Consider the following 21693-nt stretch of genomic DNA (forward strand, 5'->3'; position numbering starts at 1 on the left):
CGTTTCCGAGGAGGCACGGCCGTGACTCTTGCGGAAGCAAAACCGTGACTCTCGCGAAAGAAAAAAAAATAGAAAACGCGTTTTTTTTCGTTTCTGAGAGGCACGGCCGTGACTCCCGCGAAAGCACAACCGTGCCTCTAGTAGAAGCAAAACCGTGATTCTCGCGAAAGGAAAAAAACTAAAAACATGTTTTTTTTCGTTTCCGAGAGGCACGGCCGTGACTCTCGCGAAAGCACAACCATGCCTCTCGCGGAAGCAAAACCGTGACTCTCGCGAAAGAAAAAAAGAAAAAAACGCGTTTTTTTCTATTTTCGAGAGGCACGACCGTGACTCTCGCGAAAGCACAACCGTGCCTCTCACTGAAGGGAAACCATGACTCTCGCGAAAGGAAAAAAACGCGTTTTTCACGCAAAAAAGAATTCCATTTTTTTGTCAAAAAACTAAGGAAGACAGGTGAAAAACCAAAACGTCGAAAAAACCCAGGAACAAAACCGTTTAAATGGCCGAAAACGCGTGCGAAAAAGTAAAAACACACAAAATCTGGAGGAAACGCCCAAAGCGCGACACGTGGCAAATGGCTAAGAGCGCACGAAATGATGCTAATTGTTGCGAGGCTCCCAAAGGAGCGCTCGTTAACTAGTGGGCCTTAGCACTTCATTACCTCGTGGGCTCCCTTGCACACCCTTCCGAGTATACCTGGCCAAACAGGCCGGGCCGGCACGACACGGGCCGGCCTGTGCTAATCGTGCCTGGCCCGGCACGGCCCGCCATGGCACGTTTAATAGTCGGGCCGTGTCGTGCCGGCCCACGGGCGCTGCTCTTTGGCCCAGGCACGACCTGATTAGTAAACGGGCCAGCCCGATGGCCCGTTTAGCACGCTGGGATGCACATATTAAGCCTGTTGGGCTGTGTTTTAGGCCTATTGGGCTATATTTTATGTGTAAATATATAAAAAATCTGAAAATTATATAAAAAATTAAACGGGCCGTGCCGTGCCGGCCTGCGTGCCCAGGCTCCAGGCCCAAGACGTGCCGCGTGCCGGTCATGGCCCATTTAGCCCGTGCCGTGCCTGGCCCATAGCGGGCCGTGCCGGCGTGCTCGCGGGCTGGCCTGTTTGGCCCGGCCCGTTTGGCCAGCTATACTTCGGAGGCATCAAACAGTATCAGAAGCCCGGAACGCCCAATGCACGCACCGTCCCCACGCGGCGCTCCCCCGGACGCGCACTCCGTCGAGCACCTGCCCCACGGCGGCCCCCTCCTCCACCGCCTCCTCCCGGCGTGCGCCACCCTCCCCTCCCTCCGCGCCCTCCACGCGCGCCTCCTCGCGCACGGCCTCCTCCGCGCCCTCCGCGCGCGCACCAAGCTGCTCAGCTGCTACTCGGCGCTCGGCGACCTCGCCTCCGCGCGCAGGGTGCTCGATGAAACCCCGCGCCCGGACGCCTACACCTACAGGGTCGCCCTGGGGTGGCACGCCTCCGCGGGGCGGCACGCGGAGGCCGTCGCGCTCCACCGGGGCATGCGGCGGCGGTGCCCCGAGGCGCAGGACGACGTCGTCCTGCTGTCCCTCGCGCTCAAGGCCTCGGTCAGGTCGGCCGACTTCCGCTACGGCAGGCGGCTGCACTGCGACGCCGTCAAGGCCGGTGGCGCGGACGGGTTCGTGATGAACTGCCTGGTCGATATGTACGCCAAAGCCGGCGACCTGGAGAACGCACGCAAGGTGTTCGACAGGATCCTTAGCCGTAACGTGGTGTCGTGGACGTCCATGCTCAGCGGCTGCCTGCAGAATGGTTTCGCCGAAGAAGGACTGGCGCTGTTCAATGAGATGAGGGAAGAGCGTGTGCTGCCGAGCGAGCACACGATGGCGAGCGTGCTCACGGCTTGCACCATGCTCGGCAGTTTACACCAAGGAAGATGGGTTCATGGGTCAGTGATCAAACATGGCATGGTCTTTAACCCTTTCGTTACTGCAGTGATGCTGGATATGTATGTCAAGTGCGGAGAGGTAGAGGATGCTCGGCGGTTGTTTGATGAGCTTGGTTTTGTTGACCTTGTTCTCTGGACGACGATGATCGTGGGGTATACGCAGAATGGGAGTCCTCTTGATGCATTGCTTCTGTTCGCTGACAAGAAATTCGTGCGCATTGTTCCTAATTCGGTAACCATAGCAACTGTTCTTTCAGCTTCCGCTCAGTTGCGCAACTTGTCTCTGGGAAGGTTGATTCATGGGATGTCAGTTAAGTTAGGTGTGGTTGAGAAGGATGTGGTGATGAATGCGCTCGTTGACATGTATGCAAAGTGTAAAGCAGTGTCAGAGGCCAATGGCATATTTGGAAGAATCTCGAACAAGGATGTTGTCACATGGAATTCATTGATCGCTGGCTATGTTGAGAATGACATGGGCAATGAAGCTCTAATGCTATTTAGTCAGATGAGGGTGCAGGGTTCTTCGCCTGATGCCATCTCCGTAGTGAACGCCTTGTCAGCCTGTGTTTGTTTGGGTGATCTACTTATCGGTAAATGTTTCCATACTTATGCTATCAAACGCGCATTTCTGTCCAACATCTACGTCAACACTGCTCTGCTGAACCTGTACAACAAGTGTGCCGATCTCCCATCTGCTCAGAGGGTGTTCAGTGAGATGAATGACCGCAATTCTGTCACTTGGGGTGCTATGATTGGAGGCTACGGTATGCAGGGCGATTCTGCTGGCTCGATCGACCTTTTTAATGAAATGCTGAAGGACAATATCCAACCAAATGAAGTAGTGTTCACAAGTATCCTTTCCACTTGCAGCCACACTGGGATGGTTTCTGTAGGAAAGAAGTGTTTTGAAAGCATGGCACAGTATTTCAACATCACTCCTTCAATGAAGCATTATGCATGTATGGTTGATGTGCTGTCCCGTGCCGGAAATCTGGAGGAGGCATTGGATTTCATACAGAAGATGCCAATGCAAGCAGACATTAGTGTCTGGGGAGCTTTTCTCCATGGGTGCAAGCTCCATTCCAGGTTAGAGTTTGGAGAAGAAGCGATCAATAGGATGATGGTTCCTCATCCTGACACGCCAGCTTTTTATGTGCTGATGTCCAACTTGTATACCTCATATGGGAGATGGGATAAGTCTCTTGCTATCAGGAGATCGATGCAGGAAAGAGGACTAGTCAAGCTACCCGGGTGCAGCTCTGTGGGACTTGAAAATGGATGAATTAGATGTTCTGTAACAAAGGCCACAGAGTTGTATTTTTTCACACCTGATCGGTCCATAGAGTTACTGATTATTCACGAGAATCTCTCTTTGTATCTCCTGTGTACACTCATATCTTATGGCAGCGAGATCCAGAATTAGGATGGTGTAATGTAGACTGTGGAGTGTGTTGTCTGGTTCCTGAGGATATGGCTCAAATTTTGGAATGAACCCTGAAACAGTGAGGATAACTGATAAGGTCAAATTTTAAAATAAAATCTGAGGTGATGAGTATACCTGGCAAGTGTTGGCAGAACATTATAAGGCTGTTCATGTTGAAGCTACATGGTGACATGAGATATTCAGATTTTCAGGCCTCACCAAAATGTACTGTTAGAACACACTGTTGATGTTGATATGCTGCTGGTCTGCCATCACAAGGCTATAACCATATCAACACTAACAAAGTTCTCGAGGCTAGGCTCATCTGGGCCCATGATTCATGAAGAAGCTTTGTTTGCCTCCAGCGCATGGTAAAATGCCCGGTTGTCTATACTGAATGACATCTGGATCCTGACTGCAAGCGGCCAAAGACTGAGGAGCTAGGTAGGAACAAATGAACTTAATTATCATGCAGTTCATAAGTTAATTATATCTTGTCTCATAAGCTGGCCAATAGTTCGTGGTTGTCATGAATCTCATTTCTTCATCACTCAAGTTACTTAACAGGCCTTTCTTCGTATTACTTTCAAGACATGGTGATTAAGCCTACTGGTACTGCTATTTAACACGATTTGAATTTAGCCAATTTACTTAATGGACACTAATATACTCCTAAATCTTTGGCCAATGGCAGCAGGCAGAACACATGTCTCGAAATCTGGAATGGCACACACTTTGACTGGCTGAAGAAGATTCTGCCATGACCAAGACGGGGTAGCTCAGCAGCAAACCTATGATAGCCAATGCTGAAATACTGCAGTTCATTCAGCATCTTAAGCAAAAGAGCTGCCCTCGATAACTTTCTTTTTTGTGATAAAGAGCGCTCCCTCCGATCTCCATTAGCAGAAACCACATTGTTATTACAGCCACCATCGATAACTTTCTCTCAAGAATCTATTGTGAAGTAATGATTTGTTACCAGGAAAGCAAGTACTAACAAAACTTGTGTTCTGGCTTCTAGCAATGTTGGTTAACACTTTTAACCATACTTGTAGAAAAGCACAAATTATTCTGTAGCTCGCATGTTATGCCAATTGGCAATCAAATATTACAATTTACGATCCATTACAATGTTTCTATTTTCAGCACTATGTTTTTGTGAGCAGCTTTAACTTTATGCTGAAGCAGTTGGGCTTCCCCATGAGCTGGTAATATTGTTGTATACTGGCGTGAGAGTCTGTGCCTTGGGGTTAAAACCTTGGCTCTTGTTGGGAACTGAAATGGAATGTGTTTGTTATGAGTCAGTTCTGAATCTTCTCCCAACCACATAAAATTGGCTAATTTTTTTTAAATAATACATTTTTTTATTAAATTACAGAAATATTACGCCGAAAATATTATTTTCAAAAATAATACACCGTCGGCCCGCTGCAGGCCGACTGGACCTAATCGGCCCACAGCAGGCCGATCGGCTAGCAGCACGCCGACTGCAGGCCCGGCTGGCACGCGGCGGCCTCTGGTTGGTCGGGCCACGTCGCGAGGGGGAGGGAGTGGGCTGTCGGCGTGGGTGCGCCCCTGTCGGCCTACCGCGGGCCGATCGGCCAGCTGCTGGCCGACAGGGTGCTGCCACCTCGCGCAGCTGGCCGGCCCGTGCCTTATCCTCCCCTTCCTCCCTTTGTCTTATTCCCTTCCTCCCTTGTTCTTCTGTTCTTTTGTGTTCTTACCTTCTCTCTCTACACAAAAATGCCACCAATTTATACACCTAAATGAGCAAGTTTTTCGCGATTTTGGCACCGTGAATGGATTCAACTCAGTTAGGGCAGCCAAAAGAGGTCTCGATCTACTGATGGGGTAGCTCGTGGTGGTCGTGGTGAGCATTTTGGTGGAGGTGGTGGTGGTGAACTTGGGGCAGTGTGGTGGTGGTGAAGTTGGGGCAGTGTGGTGGAGGTGAAGCTGTTGTTCGTCGTTCTTCGTTGGAGGCGGAGCACCGGCAGTTTGGTGGCCGCCATTCGTCGTTCTTCGTTCGCACGCACGCTTCAAGGGATATTTCAGCCCACATTTTATTTTTCGTAGGTGCTCCGGTAGTATTTGTTAATATGTTTCGATGTGAAATAAATTAGGTGTGCGATTATTGTTATTTGCCCCGGTAGTATACGTAAATATATTTATATGTCAACTAATTAGTTGTGTAAAAATGTGTAGTTGCTCCGGTAATAATCCGTACTATATGTGGAGGTCAAGTATTTAGGAGTGTAAGTATTTGTAGTAGTTCCGAAAAAAGGTCTGTAATATAGGCAGTCCAGTCAAATATATTAATCTGTCAATATTTATAGTTGCTACGGCAAATATTCGTAATATACTTGTAGGTGTGTGAATTGTATTAGTTGCTCCGTTAATATTCTGTAATATATAGCTAGGTAATATATAGACATGTCTAATATTTGTTAGTGGGGATATTAAGTTGTTGCTTAATACTTGTATTTCCTTGTTGAAAAAAAAAATAGGTGAGTCGAGATGTCCGATGTAGTGAAGTTCAGATTTTACTACGGTCCTGGTACTGTCCAAACAACTGAGTTGGGAGCAGATCTGAGTGAATTTACTCACATAGAGGTGGCAATGAACGCACCACAAACATGGTCTGTTAGTCAGTTGAAAGAATGGATTGCGGCAAGTTTAGGTCTTGATACTGAAACACACACCGTCGGTGTTCATGCATTGTGGACACGGTCAAGTTCAAAAATTTACTTTTATTTGAGGCCAATAGAGGGAGACTCCGATTGGGTGCGGTGGTTACAAGGTGGTGAACGAAGGGGATGCAATCCTGTTGCTTTAGTGCTTCCCGTCGTGAAGGAGGTCACTGCACATGAAGGCGAGGGTGGCTACGAAGGACAGAGCAGTCAGGTAGAAGGAGGAAATGCTTATGGTTACGAACAAGGACAGAGCAGTCAGGTAGAAGGAGGAAATGCTTATGGTTATGAACCAGGGCAGAGTAGTCAGGTAGAAGGAGGAAATGCCGATGGTGATTACAATGGCGAGGTGGACGCTGATGAGGTAGATGGGCACATGCAGAACCAGATGGAAGAAGAAGACACCGATGTTGAAAGGGGTCATGCCGATGATTCAGACGAGTCAGATGAAGAAGAAAATGCAGAGGAGGTCCCGAATCCTGCATGGTGGAATCATGACTTATCATCTGCAATGACCGTGAATGATGGACATGATTCAGCCTGACAATATCACCAGAACAATATTGCGACGGGTGCTATGTATCCGAACAAGCAAGCCCTGAAGGATGCAATAATTAATTGGGCAATGTCCACGCAAAGGGTTTTCACAGCTCAGGTGTCCAGTCAGAAATTCCTGACAATGGTATGCAAGAACGCAGATTGTCCCGCCAGGGTGCACGGCTTTCTCCCTAAGTATGGCACAAGTTGGGTGATAAGTGACTTAGTTAATCACACTTGTCTTATTCCCTGCATCCCTCAAGATCATGCCAACCTTTCATCCACGCTTATTGCTCGATTGTTTTACGATGAGATAGTGCAGGGCAAAGCTATGGAAGTGAAGGCAGTCCAGACAAAAGTCTTCGCCAGGTTCAAGTACAGAATTTGTTAGGGCAAGGCTTGGAGGGCTAAGCATGCGGCGCTTGAGAGGAGATTTGGTTCTTATTTTGATGCATATGACTCTGTTGTCCACCTCCTCCACACCCTGCAGCAGCGGAATCCAGGCACCTATATCGATATCCAAGACATGTTCATGCCAGAGTTCCCAACTGTGAGGGTGTTGCATCGTCTCTTCTTCTCTTTCGGTGTATGCATCGAAGCTTTCAGGCATTGCCGACCGGTGATATGTGTTGACGGTACTTTTCTCACAGGCAAGTACAAGGGTCAGATCCTGACAGCCATAGGTCAAGACGGCCAAAATCAAGTCGTCCCACTGGCATTTGCTTTTGTGGAGAGTGAGAACATTGAAAGTTGGACATGGTTCTTCAGGCAGTTGAAAATATCAGTTGTGAAGGAGAAGCCCAATGTGTGCATCCTTCATGACAGGCATGCAGGTATACTCAGTGCGATAAGGACACTGACAAACCCAGGCCCTGAGGAACAAGTTCCATGGCAGGACTTGCAGAGCCGTTGGTGCATGCGCCATCTGGAGGCAAATTTCTTCTCGCAGTTTAGAAATAAGAACCTGATGAATCTGTTCAAAAAACTCTGCAAGCAGAACCAGTTATGGAAGTACAATTTGATACGCGACAGACTTAATGTGTGCACACAGAGACACGTGAGGGACAGGAAATCTGCAAGAGATGCAGCGGCGAGGGCACATGTTGAAGCAGTAGCTGCACAGTTGGCAACAGGAACAGCGGCCGTGGAGGAGGAGCCTGTTGGGCTATGTGACCTGCCAGGCTTTGACCCACCTGGTACTAGGAGAAGGCTCGGGAGGTCGATTAAAACCTTCGAGCACTGGATAGAGCATGAGCCTCTGGAGAGGTGGTCTTTGCTACATGACACACATGGAGCAAGGTACGGTGTCATGACAACGAACCTCGCAGAAACATACAACTTTGTCCTCAGAGGAAACCGGGCATTGCCACTTACAGCCATCGTTGAGGATATTTTCTATGGCACCGTCAAGTATTTCAGAGACAGACGTCAAAAAGCAGAGCAGCATATCTTGAACAACCCAAATACACGGTACTGTGAAAGAGTCACGAAGTACATGGGCAACAAGATGCAAAAAGGTAGGTCACACACTGTAGTCGCCATCGGTAATCAAGAAAGAAGGTTTGAGGTCCGCTTAGCCAACAACAAATTCGGATGTGCAAATGAGTTGAGGACGCATGAGGTGAAAATTGGCAATGAAGCCTGGCCAACGTGTGAGTGCACATGCAATAAACCGAAATTGCTTCACCTACCTTGCTCACATGTACTTGCTGCTTGCGGGCAGCTTGGAATGGACGCAATATCGTTTGTGTCTCCATTTTTTCTGAAAGAGTCTGTCCTCAATACCTGGACAGGTGAGCTGATGGGTTTCGATCAATGGGTAATTTCAACAGTGTCAACCCCGCCGAAAGGCGTTACATTCCAAACCCAGAGCATATGCATACAAGTAGAGGCAGACGACAGTGTCAGCGCGTCCGAAATGATATGGATGAATCTGAAGCAGGAGGTCCGACTAGGCAATGCATTCTATGCAATGAATTTGGCCATAGGGACACTAATTGTCCCACTTTCGTCACTGGGCGTGGACGAGGCAACCGGGGAAGAAGAGGAGGTAGAGGCAGTAGAGGAGTAAGGGCGAGAGGAAGAAGCTAAGCTAGCAGTAGTATGTTCTGAATTTCTATTAAGTGTGGCACTATGTTCTGAATTTGTATTAAGTGTGGCACTATGTTCTGAATTTGTATTAAGTGTGGCATTATGTTCTGAATTTGTATTAAGTGTGGCACTATGTTCTGAATTTGTATTAAGTGTGGCACTATGTTCTGAATTTGTATTAAGTGTGGCACTATGTTCTGAATTTGTATTAAGTGTGGCACTATGTTCTGAATTTTTTTTAAGTGTGGCACTATGTTCTGAATTTGTAATAAGTGTGACACTATGTTCTGAATTTTGTATGTGCAGGAATGTCGGGATTGTGGTTGCTGAATGGGGACATTGATAGGGGTCATCGTGCTGCGATATGGTATGAGCGCAAGCTTGAGCCTCTGGTCACTCGCACTCCTAAAGAAAACTGGAAGATACACTCAGGATGGCTTCAGCGGTACGTGCTTTATTAATTGACGCGACCTCATTCTTCATGATGAAACGTTCCATCGCGTAGGAGCCTATGGATATCAGGCGTCTATGTCGGCATCACATGATACGTGGGGGAGTGATCAACATCCTGAGGACAACATACAGGCTCAGATGTCGCAGCACACCCAGTGGATGAACATGTTTTCGACTCCTCCACAGGCCCCACACAGGATACACAGCATGACCAGGGAGAGTCTGAGATTCCTCCTCGTCACATTAGGGCACCAAACAGGTTGGGATGGTCGCCGCTTCCAGATCCGCCTCCCCGCCAGGCCAGACGTCGTCACTGACGCTTCTATCTATCAGTAGAGACATTACCATCTATTTCTGTGTGAGACTTATGTCTATTCTATGTATGAGACAAAATGACTATGTACTTATGTACGAGACATATGCCTACTCTATTTTAGTACTCTGTTATCCGAACTACAAGATCATATTTAGATAGAACATAATATTCATACAACGAGACATTACAAACAACTAGATAGAAGTACATCTAAATTAAATGGTACGTAACTGAACTCACAACATACAGCATAAAAACTATATGAAGTCATCATCGTCATCCTTGATCGATGCAGAACTCTTGCCCTTCGACGATGAAGAACTCTTGCCCTTCGACGATGCAGAAACCTTGCCCTTCGATGATGAAGAACCCTTTCCCGCCATATGTTCGCGACAACTATTTCCTGCCACCCGTTTTCCGCCACCCGTTTCCCGCCACCCATTTCCCGCCATACCGCAGTCGTTCTTTGCCGCCATTTTCTCCTCTCTACCTATAAAACCCCCTTCAGACGGAGGTGGATAAGCATTGCAGTGTGGTGGTGGTGAAGTTGGGGCAGTGTGGTGGAGGTGAAGCTGTTGTTCGTCGTTCTTCGTTGGACGCGGAACACCGGCAGTTTGGTGGCCGCCGTTCGTCGTTCTTCGTTCGCACGCACGCTTCAAAGGTATATTTCAGCCCACATTTTATTTTTCGTAGGTGCTCCGGTAGTATGGCTAAGGGGTAGGTTAGGTACTCAATGCGATTTGTGTGTTGCAGATGGCTAAGGGTACTCAGTGGGTGCTTAGCCCTATTGTTCATGTCCAAGGCTTTTCTCCAAGTGTTGTGCAAGTTAGTGAAGTGGACCTCACTTTTGATTGGTTGAAGACTAAATTCATGTTGAAGCAAGGGTTGAAAGAAGACGGTTTTGTGTACTGCGTCAGCAGGAAGCAGTCAGATGGCCCTGGGGAAAGAAAATTGATTGACATAACTGATGATGGCAAGATTCAAGAAATGCTGAGCGAATGGGAATGGAAAAAGGTTGTTGAGTTGCATTGCTACAGGAAACCGAGTTATATGTGATGAATTTGTCATTCGAGATCCGCCTCTCCGCCAGGCCAGACGTCGTCACTGGCGCTTCTATCTATCAGTAGAGACATTACCATCTATTTCTGTGTGAGACTTATGTCTATTCTATGTATGAGACAAATGACTATGTTTTTATGTACGAGACATATGCCTACTCTATTTTAGTACTCTGTTATCTGAACTACAAGATCATATTTAGATAGAACATAATATTCATACAACGAGACATTACAAACAACTAGATAGAACTACATCTAAATTAAATGGTACGTAACTGAACTCACAACATACATCATAAAAACTACATGAAGTCATCATCGTCATCCTCGATCGATGCAGAACTCTTGCCCTTCGACGATGAAGAACTCTTGCCCTTCGACGATGCAGAAACCTTGCCCTTCGATGATGAAGAACTCTTGCCCTTCGACGATGCAGAACCCGGAAGCGGCGGCATGAAGACATCTTCGTCCTCGCTCTCCTCAGTCCATAAACATGGATTATTTGCTGCAATCCTTCTGAAAGTTTCACTCTTCGGCACCACTACCTTCTTCCACCTGTCATGCAACCTAAGAAGTTCTTTACGTACCTCCTCATAGGTCCTTTCAGGCCACCCAGACCTACGTAATTGGTGAGCCAACTCATTCATTATGGTGTCACTACCGGTGAGTTCGTCCCATAGAACTATCCTATTATCCATTCTGAAATCGGTAGCTAGCCTCAGAAGAGTCCTGCTCATCCCAGGGTGAAAACTACGATCGAAAGGATAATGGGACATCTCAACTACACTACACTGCAATGCTTATCCACCTCCGTCTGAAGGGGGTTTTATAGGTAGAGAGGAGAAAATGGCGGGAAAGAACGACTCCGGTATGGCGGGAAATGGGTGGCGGGAATGCAGGCCTATCGGCCAACTGCAGGCCGACTGGACCCTGTCGGCCAACTGCAGGCCGACTGGACTTGATCTGGTGGCCGACAGCCCAATCGGCCAGCAGCAAGCAGATGGGCCACCAGTCGGCCTGCTGTGGGCCGATTAGGTCCAGTCGGCCTGCAGCGGGCCGACGGTGTATTATTTTTGAAAATAATATTTTCGGCGTAATATTTCTGTAATTTAATAAAAAAAATGTATTATTAAAAAAAATTAGCATAAAATTGGCACCCGAGGGTTACAAATTATTTGAGCTCAGCAAATGCTCTCCAGAGAGGATTACCTCTAAAGAATCGACTAATCATCTGTTAAGAGATCAGAGCAAATCCCAGTGAATCACCAGTAATCGCCACAGGAGCAAACTCCATCTCTGAAATGGTGAAACCTCGACGCATCCCTAACCACAATCAGCCTCTGTGTCACCATGGAAATAATCTTGGTGGCGTTATGGCAATCCAGGCACACCCTAAGGTTCTTGATGATCCTGATCTCTGTCCCAGGTTCCGTATTGAGCAATCCAAAGGCGATGGCCAGCTTCTCGCTGTGCACTTTCACCATATGCTCCTTCTCTTCCTCCTCGACGTCGTACAATGCTGCCTCCGTGTCGGGTCGGTACCCAGCCTCAATCATCTTTGTAGTTAGCTTCTCCAAGTACGAGTAGATGGCGTCTGACTGTGGGTGGACACGATCACCAGCCATGAAGACATGCGGTTTATCACCTATCTCGATTAGAGTACACCCCGGTGTTTTCACCAGCTTCTTGCTCTTGGCCTCCTGCCTCACCCCAGCTGCTTCAGAGTACTGCTTCTTTGACGTGTACAGATTGGAGAGCAGCACATAGTAGCCGGTGTTCTCAGGTTCTAGTTCAAACAACTTCTCGGAGGCCAATTTTGCAAGGTCAGCATCCTTATGAACCATGCAAGCAGCAAGTAAAGCCCCCCATACGCCAGGTCCAATGGCGCTCTTGGGGAACTCTGGGATGAGCTCATAAGCCTCCTTGAGCCGGCCAGCTCGGCCGAGTAGATCCACCATGCAAGTGCAGTGCTCGATGCCTGGAGTGAACCCGTAATCGGTAGTCATTGACCGGAAGGCTGTCCGCCCTTCCTCAACCAATCCTCCATGGCTGCACGCATAGAGTACTGACAGGAAGGTGGAGCTTGTTGGAAGAAGGTTTGCATCCAGCATGTCCTTGTAGAGCTTCAAAGCTTCAGCACCTTGACCATGCAGGCCATATCCAGAGATCATCACATTCCAGGAGACCACATTCTTATTGTCCATTCTGTCGAAGATGCGGCGAGCTTCAGCAATGCTTCCGCACTTCACATACATGTCAATGAGCGCTGTCATGACATAAACATTGAGTTCGAGGTTCTCCTTGGAGATGATCTTGTGTACCCACTTTCCCAATGACAAAGCTCCAAGCTGTGCACAGGCTGACAGAGTGCTCGAGATGGTGAGCTGATTTGGTGGCACATTGAGCGCCTGCATTTTCTGGAAGAGTGCAACGGCCTTCTCCGTCAAACCATTCTGGGCATACCCCGATATCATGGCATTCCATGCTTCCATGGTCTTTTCAGGCATTGCATCAAAGGCTTTCCTTGCAGACTCCATATCGTTTAACCTGCAGTAGAGAGTGGTAAGCGCTGTCGATACAGGAGCATTGGCATCAAATCCAGACTTGACAACATGTGCATGTAAGCACCGAGTAAGCTGTTCATGCCCGAACGGACTGTGCACCGGGATCAGCGCCACCAACGTGCTCGAGGTTGGCCTCAAGCCCAAGGTCACCAGATCCTTAAACAGCTCCACCGACGATCCAACCATGCCATTAACCGAGTAGCCTGAGATCAAGGCATTGTACGCAACCAAATCCGGCGCCACCATCCTGTCAAAGAGATGCCGTGCACACTCCACGTCTCCGCACTTGGCATACAGTGAGATCAGCGCCGTCACGACATGCTCGTCTTGTGCCAATCCGCATTTCTCCCCAAAGGCATGGACGCACCTTCCCATCGTCACATCCGCAACCTCTGCTGCCGCAGGCAGGACCGATGACAGCGTCGACGAGTCAGGCTGCGCAGATCCTGCCCCTACCATCCGCACGAACGCCTCCATGGCCTCCGAGCCGGACAGCACGGCGAGCAGCGTGTTCCAGAGGACCGTGTCCGGAGACGGCACTGCGTCGAACACCTTGCGTGCGTCATCGCCTCTCGACAGCGTGGAGTAGAGCTTGGTGAAGGCCGACGCCACGAACGTGTCCCCCGCGTACCCCGCGGCCACGGCGAGCCCGTGCAGCGGGCGCGCGGAAGCGGAGCTAGAAGCGATGCCGCCGCGGGAGCTGGAAGTGTTGAGCGAGGTGGCGGCGAAGGCGAAGGAGAAGGAGTCGGGGCAGGGGAAGAGGAGGTCCGGGCGGAGGCACGGGAGGGAGCGGAGGAGGGCGTTGCGAATGAAGCGGTCGGGGCTGGGGACGGCGCGGAAGAGGCGGAGGAGCTGGCGGGGAGGTGCGCGGAGGGCGGCGTAGCGGAGGAGGAGCGAGGTGGCCGGGGCGGGGTCGAGGGTGTAGTGGCCGGAGGCGAGGCAGACGGCGAGGATCTGGTCGAGGTGGCGGAGCGTGGAGGAGAGGGCGATGAGGCGTGCGTACGAGCGGCGGAGGGCGCCGACGTCGGCGAGGAGTGCGGCGGCGGGGGGCGGCAGGCCGGGAGAAGGCATCGGTTCCGTCGGGCGGTGCGGGTGGCCGGGGTTTGTTATGTGGTTTTTGATGTGAGAAAGTGTAGCCGTTCGATCGCTGATAGACGGACGACATGCAGACGTTTCAATTTGCTAACGAAATGACATATTTGTCCTAGAATGGGCATTATAATAATTATGTTAATGATCGAATGATATAAAATACGACATGTCTATGCAAAATGGTGTCAAAGAGTGGAAGAGCCCCCTTGTCCCGTTGTCGGCGTCGGTGGGCGCTTGTCCGTCGGGATTGGCGAGCTCCATGGCTTTGCTGTGGCGGCCATGGATGCGGTTCCTCCCACCCGGGAGGGCCGTGGCTTTGGGTTTGGCCGTCTTCCCTCGTCTTCGCCGGTGTTCTTATGGTTCGTGCTCAGGTGCTCCTTCAAGTGTCTCTGCTGCGGCGGTGCCCTATGCGACTATACCGATGGCACACAGGTGATATGGCGTCGTCTCGGCTCGGGTGACCTTTCGATTGTGCCACACGACACAGGTGGTGTCGCGGCGTTGGGCAGACTCACATGCGCGGTGCCTTTCGATTGCGTCGATGGTGCAATGTCTTGGTTTGGTCTACTAGGCGATGCCCTTCGACCTTGTCGGTGGCACATGTGACGTGGTGACGTCTTGGCTCGTGTGTCCTTTCGTTTACACCCCACGACACAGGTGGTGTCGCGGCATTGTGTACTCTCGGATGCGTGGCGCCTTTGATTGCGTTAACGGTGCAGTGTCCTGGCTTGGTGTTGGCTGGCCAATGACGTTCGATTACTTTGGCGGTGCTCTTGTTGCATTATTTGTGCTTTCCCTCTTTGTTTCTCCCCGCAAGCTTGTACTGCACGGGGTGATGCTTCTTCGGCGATTTCTAGATCTCATTTCAAGTGGTTGGTTGCTATTGTGTTATTTAAAGCCTGGTTTGACGAGGGCATTTGCAGGTGTCACTGTTCTTTATGTTAGTTCGATACATTTTCCAATCTCGGTCTGACGGCATACAATCAGAGAAAGAAAAAGGTAGTATAATTATTTTTAATGTTTCTATTGGTGTCCATCTATTGTAATGGCTTTTGTTTTCGTGATAACTATAAGATCTAATATGTTCATTGATGTCTTTTCTCAAAGAAAAATAAATAAGATGGAGAGGAATGCAGATGCAAATGCAGACAAACCAAGGACAAGGAGGTGCACTCACTGTAGAAGACTATAGGATGCAACTCGATTGTATTCCATCAGAGTCGGTTACAATATATATCGGTGGTGTCTTGCGTGACAAGCCAACTAACCCTACAATATCTCTAGAGATCAATCTATACAAGGCTAGAGATAATAGGAGAATCAGTCAGAAATAAATACAAAGATATCACGTTTCAACACCCCCCGCAGTCGAAGCGTCGACGTCGGCGATGCAAAGACTGGAACGAAACTCCTGGAATGCAGCGGTAGGCAATCCCTTGGTCATGATGTCGGCAAACTGTTGGTGGTCGGGATATGAAGAACACGAAGCTGACCCAACTGAACCTTCTCGCGCACAAAGTGAACATCGAGCTCAATGTGTTTGGTGCGCTTGTGCTGCACCGGATTAGCCGCGAGATAGGTGGCCGACACGTTGTCACAGAAGACCACAGTAGCTTTCGGAAGAGAAATCCGAAGCTCACCAAGAAGGTGACTAAGCCAACAAGTCTCCGCAACGACGTTGGCAACAACTCGGTACTCGGCCTCAGCACTCGAATAGGAGACAGTAAAGTAGGCTGTCGTTTAGAGGACCAGGAGACAAGAGAGTCACCGAAGAAGACACAATAGCCATACGTGGAACGTGGAGTGTCGGGACAGCCAGCCCAATCCGCGTCAGTATAGGCAATAAGCTCAGTCGAGGCGGATGCACGGAGATAAAGACCGTAGGTCGGGGTGCCACGAATGTACCGAAGAATGCGCTTGACCAAAGACTAGTGAACATCACGGGGCGAGTGCATATGCAAGCAAACTTGCTGCACCGCAAACTGGATGTCTGGTCTGATGAGCGTAAGGTACTGAAGGGCGCCCACAATGCTGCGGTAAAGAGCGGCGTCAGTAGCAGGTGTTGGGGAACGTAGTAATTTCAAAAATTTCCTACGCACACGCAAGATCATGGTGATGCATAGCAACGAGAGGGGAGAGTGTTGTCCACGTACCCTCGTAGACCGAAAGCGGAAGCGTTAACACAACGCGGTTGATGTAGTCGTACGTCTTCACGATCCGACCGATCAAGTACCGAACGCACGGCACCTCCGAGTCCAGCACACGTTCAGCTCGATGACTTCCCTCGAACTCCGATCCAGCCGAGTGTTGATGGAGAGTTTCGTCAGCACGACGGCGTGGTGACAATGATGATGTTCTACCGACGCAGGGCTTCGCCTAAGCACCGCTACGATATTATCGAGGTGTAATATGGTGGAGGGGGGCACCGCACACGGCTAAGAGACCAATGATCAATTGTTGTGTCTATGGGGTGCCCCCTGCCCCCGTATATAAAGGAGCAAGGGGGGAGGCGGCCGGCCTAGGAGGAGGGCGCGCCAAGGGGGGAGTCCTACTCCCACCAGGAGTAGGACTCCTTCTTTCCTTGTTGGAGTAGGAAAAGGGAAGGGAGAAGGAGAAAGAAGGAAGGGGGCGCCCCCCCTCCCTGGTCCAATTCGGACTAGTCCATGGGGAGGGGTGCGGCCACCCTTTGGGGCCTTTCTCTCCTTTCCCATATGGCCCATTAAGGCCCAATACGAATTCCCGTAACTCTCCGGTACTCCGAAAAATACCCGAATCACTCGGAACCTTTCCGATGTCCGAATATAGTCGTCCAATATATCGATCTTTACGTCTCGACCATTTCGAGACTCCTCGTCATGTCCCCGATCTCATCCGGGACTCCGAACTCCTTCGGTACATCAAAACTCATAAACTCATAATAAAACTGTCATCGTAACGTTAAGCGTGTGGACCCTACGGGTTCGAGAACTATGTAGACATGACCGAGACACCTCTCCGGTCAATAACCAATAGCGGAACCTGGATGCTCATATTGGCTCCCACATATTCTACGAAGATCTTTATCGGTCAGACCGCATAACAACATACGTTGTTCCCTTTGTCATCGGTATGTTACTTGCCCGAGATTCGATCGTCGGTATCTCAATACCTAGTTCAATCTCGTTACCGGCAAGTCTCTTTACTCGTTCCGTAATACATCATCCCGCAACTAACTCATTAGTTACAATGCTTGCAAGGCTTATAGTGATGTGCATTACCGAGAGGGCCCAGAGATACCTCTCCGACAATCGGAGTGACAAATCCTAATCTCGAAATACGCCAACCCAACAAGTACCTTCGGAGACACCTGTAGAGCACCTTTATAATCACCCAGTTACGTTGTGACGTTTGGTAGCACACAAAGTGTTCCTCCGGTAAATGGGAGTTGCATAATCTCATAGTCATAGGAACATGTATAAGTCATGAAGAAAGCAATAGCAACATACTAAAACGATCGAGTGCTAAGCTAACGGAATGGGTCAAGTCAATCACATCATTCTCCTAATGATGTGATCCCGTTAATCAAATGACAACTCATGTCTATGGCTAGGAAACATAACCATCTTTGATCAACGAGCTAGTCAAGTAGAGGCATACTAGTGACACTCTGTTTGTCTATGTATTCACACATGTATCAAGTTTCCAGTTAATACAATTCTAGCATGAATAATAAACATTTATCATGATATAAGGAAATGAATAATAACTTTATTATTGCCTCTAGGGCATATTTCCTTCAGCAGGCTGGCCAGCGGTGGCGGAGAGCTTCGGCTTGGCCTCAGCAGGTGTGGCGGCTGGCTTGCAGTCAGTCATGCCGGCATGGTCCAGAAGATCAAGAGCGTACTGGCCCTGATGCAGGAAGAACCCAGTGGCATCGCGTCGCACGTTAATGCCGAGGAAGAAGTGCAACCCGCCGAGATCCTTGAGCCGAAACTCAGAACCGAGACGACCAATGATGTCGCGAAGAAGATCCGCTCGGGAGGCAGTGATGACAATATCATCAACATAGAGCAGAAGCAGAGCCACATGATCAGCCCGATGCAGCACGAACAGCGACGTGTCAGAGGTGGTGCTGCTAAACCCGAGAAGGCCAAGGAACATGGCGATGCGCTGGTACCAGGCGCGCGGAGCCTGTTTGAGGCCATATAATGACCGTGACAACAGGCAGACATCATCCGGTCGCTGAGGGTCAACGAACCCGGTCGGCTGCTGACAGAGAACTTGCTCCTGAAGATGACCGTACAAAAAAGCATTGTTGATGTCGAGCTGATGTACGGGCCATCGGCGAGAGGCGGCTAGCTGAAGAACCACATGAATCGTGGCGGGTTTGACGACCGGAGAGAAAGTCTCAGAGAAGTCAACGCCGACACGTTGTGCAAATCCACGGACAACCCAGCAAGCCTTGTATCTGTCGAGAGAACCGTCCGGGAGGAGTTTGTGACGAAAAACCCACTTTCCCAAGATGACGTTCGCTCCAGGGGGACGAGGAACAAGGGTCCAAGTCCGCTTGGCGACAAGAGCGTCGTACTCAGCGCGCATAGCGGCGGTCCAATGCGGATCACTCAACGCAGAATGCACCGATCGCGGAAACCGGAGAGAGGGTCGTGACGCTGAGGTTGTGGTAGCGTGGATTCGGCTGGCGCACCCCGGCCTTGGCGCGCGTCACCATGTGGTGGTGAGGCGGCGGGGGAGGCGGACGTGGACCGCGGCGAGGGGCAACAACAGCCGGCTCGGATGATGATGATGATGTAGGCGAGGCCACGGGTTTTGGTGTCGAGGGCATCGTCGAGGCGAGAAGGCCCGGCCGTGGATGGCGACAAGGGCGCCGATGGGGCCGAGAGAGCCGGCTCCTCCTGAGCCGACGATGAGCCAGAGGGCCCGGTCGTAGACGGCGATGAGGGCGCAGACGGGGCTGAGGGGGCCGGCTCCTCCTGAGCTGACAAGGCCCTCGAGGGCCCAGCTAGGGGGGGGGGCGCCCGGCTCCTCCAGAGCCGAGAGGCGGGGCCCGATGAGGCCTGGGAGGCCAGATCCTCCAGAGCCAAGAGGCGGGGGCCCGGCGTGGCCTAGGAGGCCGACTCCTCCCGAGTCAGCGAAGGGATCACCGAGGGCGGCAAGGCAGCGGATGACGAGGCCGCAACCGCGCCCGAGCGACGGGGTGGAGGGAGCGCAAGGGCTCCACGAGTCTGTCGAGGAGAGGCGTCCAGAGATGGTGAGGGATGCAACGCTGCCTGCTGAAACGGAAAAACAACCTCATCAAAATAAACATGCCGAGACACGATCACACGATGTGACTCTGGGTCGTAGCAACGGAAGCCTTTTGTGCGCCAGCTTATGTGGTGTCGTGGCGGTGATATTAGGATAACAAAGGCAGCCGAAGACATGGAGATCATCGTATGACGGAGGTGACCCGAATAAGAGATGATGAGGGGTGTAGTTCCATCGGGTTTTACAAGGCCGGTTGTTAAGCAGAAGGGTAGCTGTGGCGAGAGCATCAGGCCAAAACCGGGCAGTCATGTGTGCGTGGAAGAGCAATGCGCGAACACTCTCATTAAGAGTGCGAAGAACACGTTCGGCACGACCGTTTTGCTGAGATGTATATGGACATGTGAGACGAAAAATAGTGCCATGAGTGGATAAGAGGGTGCGAATAGCAAGGTTATCAGATTCCTTTCCGTTGTCAGTTTGTAGACGAGCAATGGTGCGATGAAAATGGGTGGCAACATAAGTGTAGAAAGCATGAAGGGAGGAAACGACATCGGATTTGCGGCGCAACAGAAAGGTCCAAGTGAAATGAGAAAAATCATCCAAAATCACAAGGTAATATGATAAACCCGAATTGCTGGGCACGGGAGATGTCCAAACATCACAGTGAATAACATCAAAAGGAAATGTGGCAATTGATGATGAAGAAGAAAACGGCAAACGAACATGCATGACAAGTGTTTCCCTATGCGACAGACATGACAAGTGTGTGCCTCCGATTTATTACATGAAAACGGAAAAGTCCGCAAAACTTTATGAAGAGCGTCGGCGCCGGGATGGCCAAGACGAGCATGCCAGAGAGAGACGTCGGCGTGGAGAGCGACGGGACCACGGCTTGTCGTTGGACCACACGGGTAGAGATCGCCGGGTGTTGAGGATATAACCATTAGAGTCACCCGCCCAGGAGGGGCCGGGTTACGTCATAATGGTCATCACGCGAAGCCCAGCACCAAACTTGAAGACGACGGGTCAATAATGGGCTTAAGACCCGGAGATGGCTTAAGGCCCGTAGTGTTAACCGCCGTTAGGGTGAAACTTGTAGTGTAAGGCAAGAATAGTTAAGAGTCCGAGCCGGACACTGTTATGAGCCGGCCGGGACTCTGAGAGCCGCTGGGCGTCGACCTCTCTATATAAAGGGGCGACCCGGCGGTGGTTTAGGGACAAGTAAGATCAAATCGATAACCAGGCAGGATGGTTTAGCTCCTGGTCATCGATACCCTGATCAATACCACCTCAACTAGACGTAGGCTTTTACCTTCACCGTAAGGGGCCGAACCAGTATGACCCTCGTGTTCCTTGTCCCGTTTAACCCCTTTAAGCTTCCTAGCTGCGATGGCTCCACGACTAAGTCCTTGCACGAGGACATCTGCCGTGACAATTCCACGACAGTTGGCGCCCACCGTGGGGCCAGCGCATGGTGGATTTGAGTTCTTGAAGGGCAGCTTTCAAGGGCTCAAGGGATACGCTGTGGGCCGGATGACCAAGAGTCGCCGCGGCAAGCTCTACATCGATGATGCAAACTGGGGCCCCGACACCGGCTCAATCGAGTACGGGTACCGGGTCCCCTTCGGCGGAATCCATGTCTTCATTGGCAAGATTGGTGAGCCGGGCCCCGAGCCGGATCTCTGCGCCGATCTCATCGAGACGGCTCAGCGTGCATGACTCGCCCGGGCTCTACCTGCCTTGAAGCATGCTTTCGTGGGATGTGTCCATGGAGGACTCTCTGAAGGATCTGGATCTGGTGATGAGACGGTCGCCGGCTCTGACGGCGAGTCGTCTACGGATGAGTCAAACTCATTGTATCAACTTCAAGATGGCAGGCTCAGGGGTTGTTCCGATGGCGACAGCATTCCGGACCCCTTTGAGCCACCGAGCCGGGTTGGAATCTTCATGGCCGGCGCACAACCTGTTCAAAACCCCGCTGCCGGGTCAGGAAGCCCTGTGCCCTCGCCGGCTCAGGTGCTGATGGATCTCACAGACAAGATAACGGTCCTGTTGACCGCTACGGTTGCCCCAGCGGATCAAGTTCAGCATGAAGCGGAGGTGGCACAGTTAAAGTTGGATCTAGCAAAAGCCAAGGAGGATCTGGCGGCGGAAGGGATCAGGATGGCTGCAGAGAGGGCGGCTCTCGACGCCCAGACTCAGCTGATTCAGTCACAGTGCTCACGATGGATCAAAACGCATCCAATGAGGTCATGAGAAGGAGGCATCAAAAGGCCCAATCTCGACTCCCTCCGGTTTACGAT

General features: G+C 50.6%; 2 protein-coding genes across 7 annotated transcripts; one reads left to right on the forward strand and one right to left on the reverse strand.

Moving 5' to 3' along the window:
* The first annotated feature begins 1173 nt into the window (after positions 1-1173).
* Positions 1174-4476, forward strand: LOC109753357 (pentatricopeptide repeat-containing protein At2g03380, mitochondrial). Of its 6 annotated transcripts, none has more exons than XM_040397032.2 (3): positions 1174-3789; positions 3902-3957; positions 4040-4476. In XM_040397032.2, the coding sequence occupies exon 1, from the start codon at positions 1183-1185 to the stop codon at positions 3202-3204; it is 2022 nt and encodes a 673-aa protein (XP_040252966.2). In that variant the 5' UTR covers positions 1174-1182; the 3' UTR covers positions 3205-3789; positions 3902-3957; positions 4040-4476. The 6 variants fall into 6 exon arrangements, with proteins under 6 accessions (XP_040252966.2, XP_040252967.2, XP_040252968.2 ...); XM_040397033.2 differs by having other exon boundaries at positions 3913-3957; XM_040397034.2 differs by having other exon boundaries at positions 3913-3957; positions 4043-4476.
* A 7145-nt stretch (positions 4477-11621) lies between these two features.
* LOC109753326 (pentatricopeptide repeat-containing protein At4g30700) lies at positions 11622-14160 on the reverse strand. The gene has a single exon (XM_020312229.4). The coding sequence runs from the start codon at positions 14123-14125 to the stop codon at positions 11753-11755; it is 2373 nt and encodes a 790-aa protein (XP_020167818.1). The 5' UTR covers positions 14126-14160; the 3' UTR covers positions 11622-11752.
* Positions 14161-21693: the final 7533 nt, after the last annotated feature.

The sequence above is a fragment of the Aegilops tauschii genome, chromosome 7, assembly GCF_002575655.3.
Source record: "Aegilops tauschii subsp. strangulata cultivar AL8/78 chromosome 7, Aet v6.0, whole genome shotgun sequence".
NCBI classification, from domain to species: Eukaryota; Viridiplantae; Streptophyta; class Magnoliopsida; order Poales; family Poaceae; genus Aegilops; species Aegilops tauschii.

What these genes read in the sequence shown, in the direction of transcription:
- LOC109753357 (XM_073502842.1), top strand. Translation starts at nt 1,183, where the DNA reads ATGCACGCACCGTCCCCACGCGGCGCTCCCCCGGACGCGCACTCCGTC.
- LOC109753326 (XM_020312229.4), bottom strand. Translation starts at nt 14,125, where the DNA reads ATGCCTTCTCCCGGCCTGCCGCCCCCCGCCGCCGCACTCCTCGCCGAC.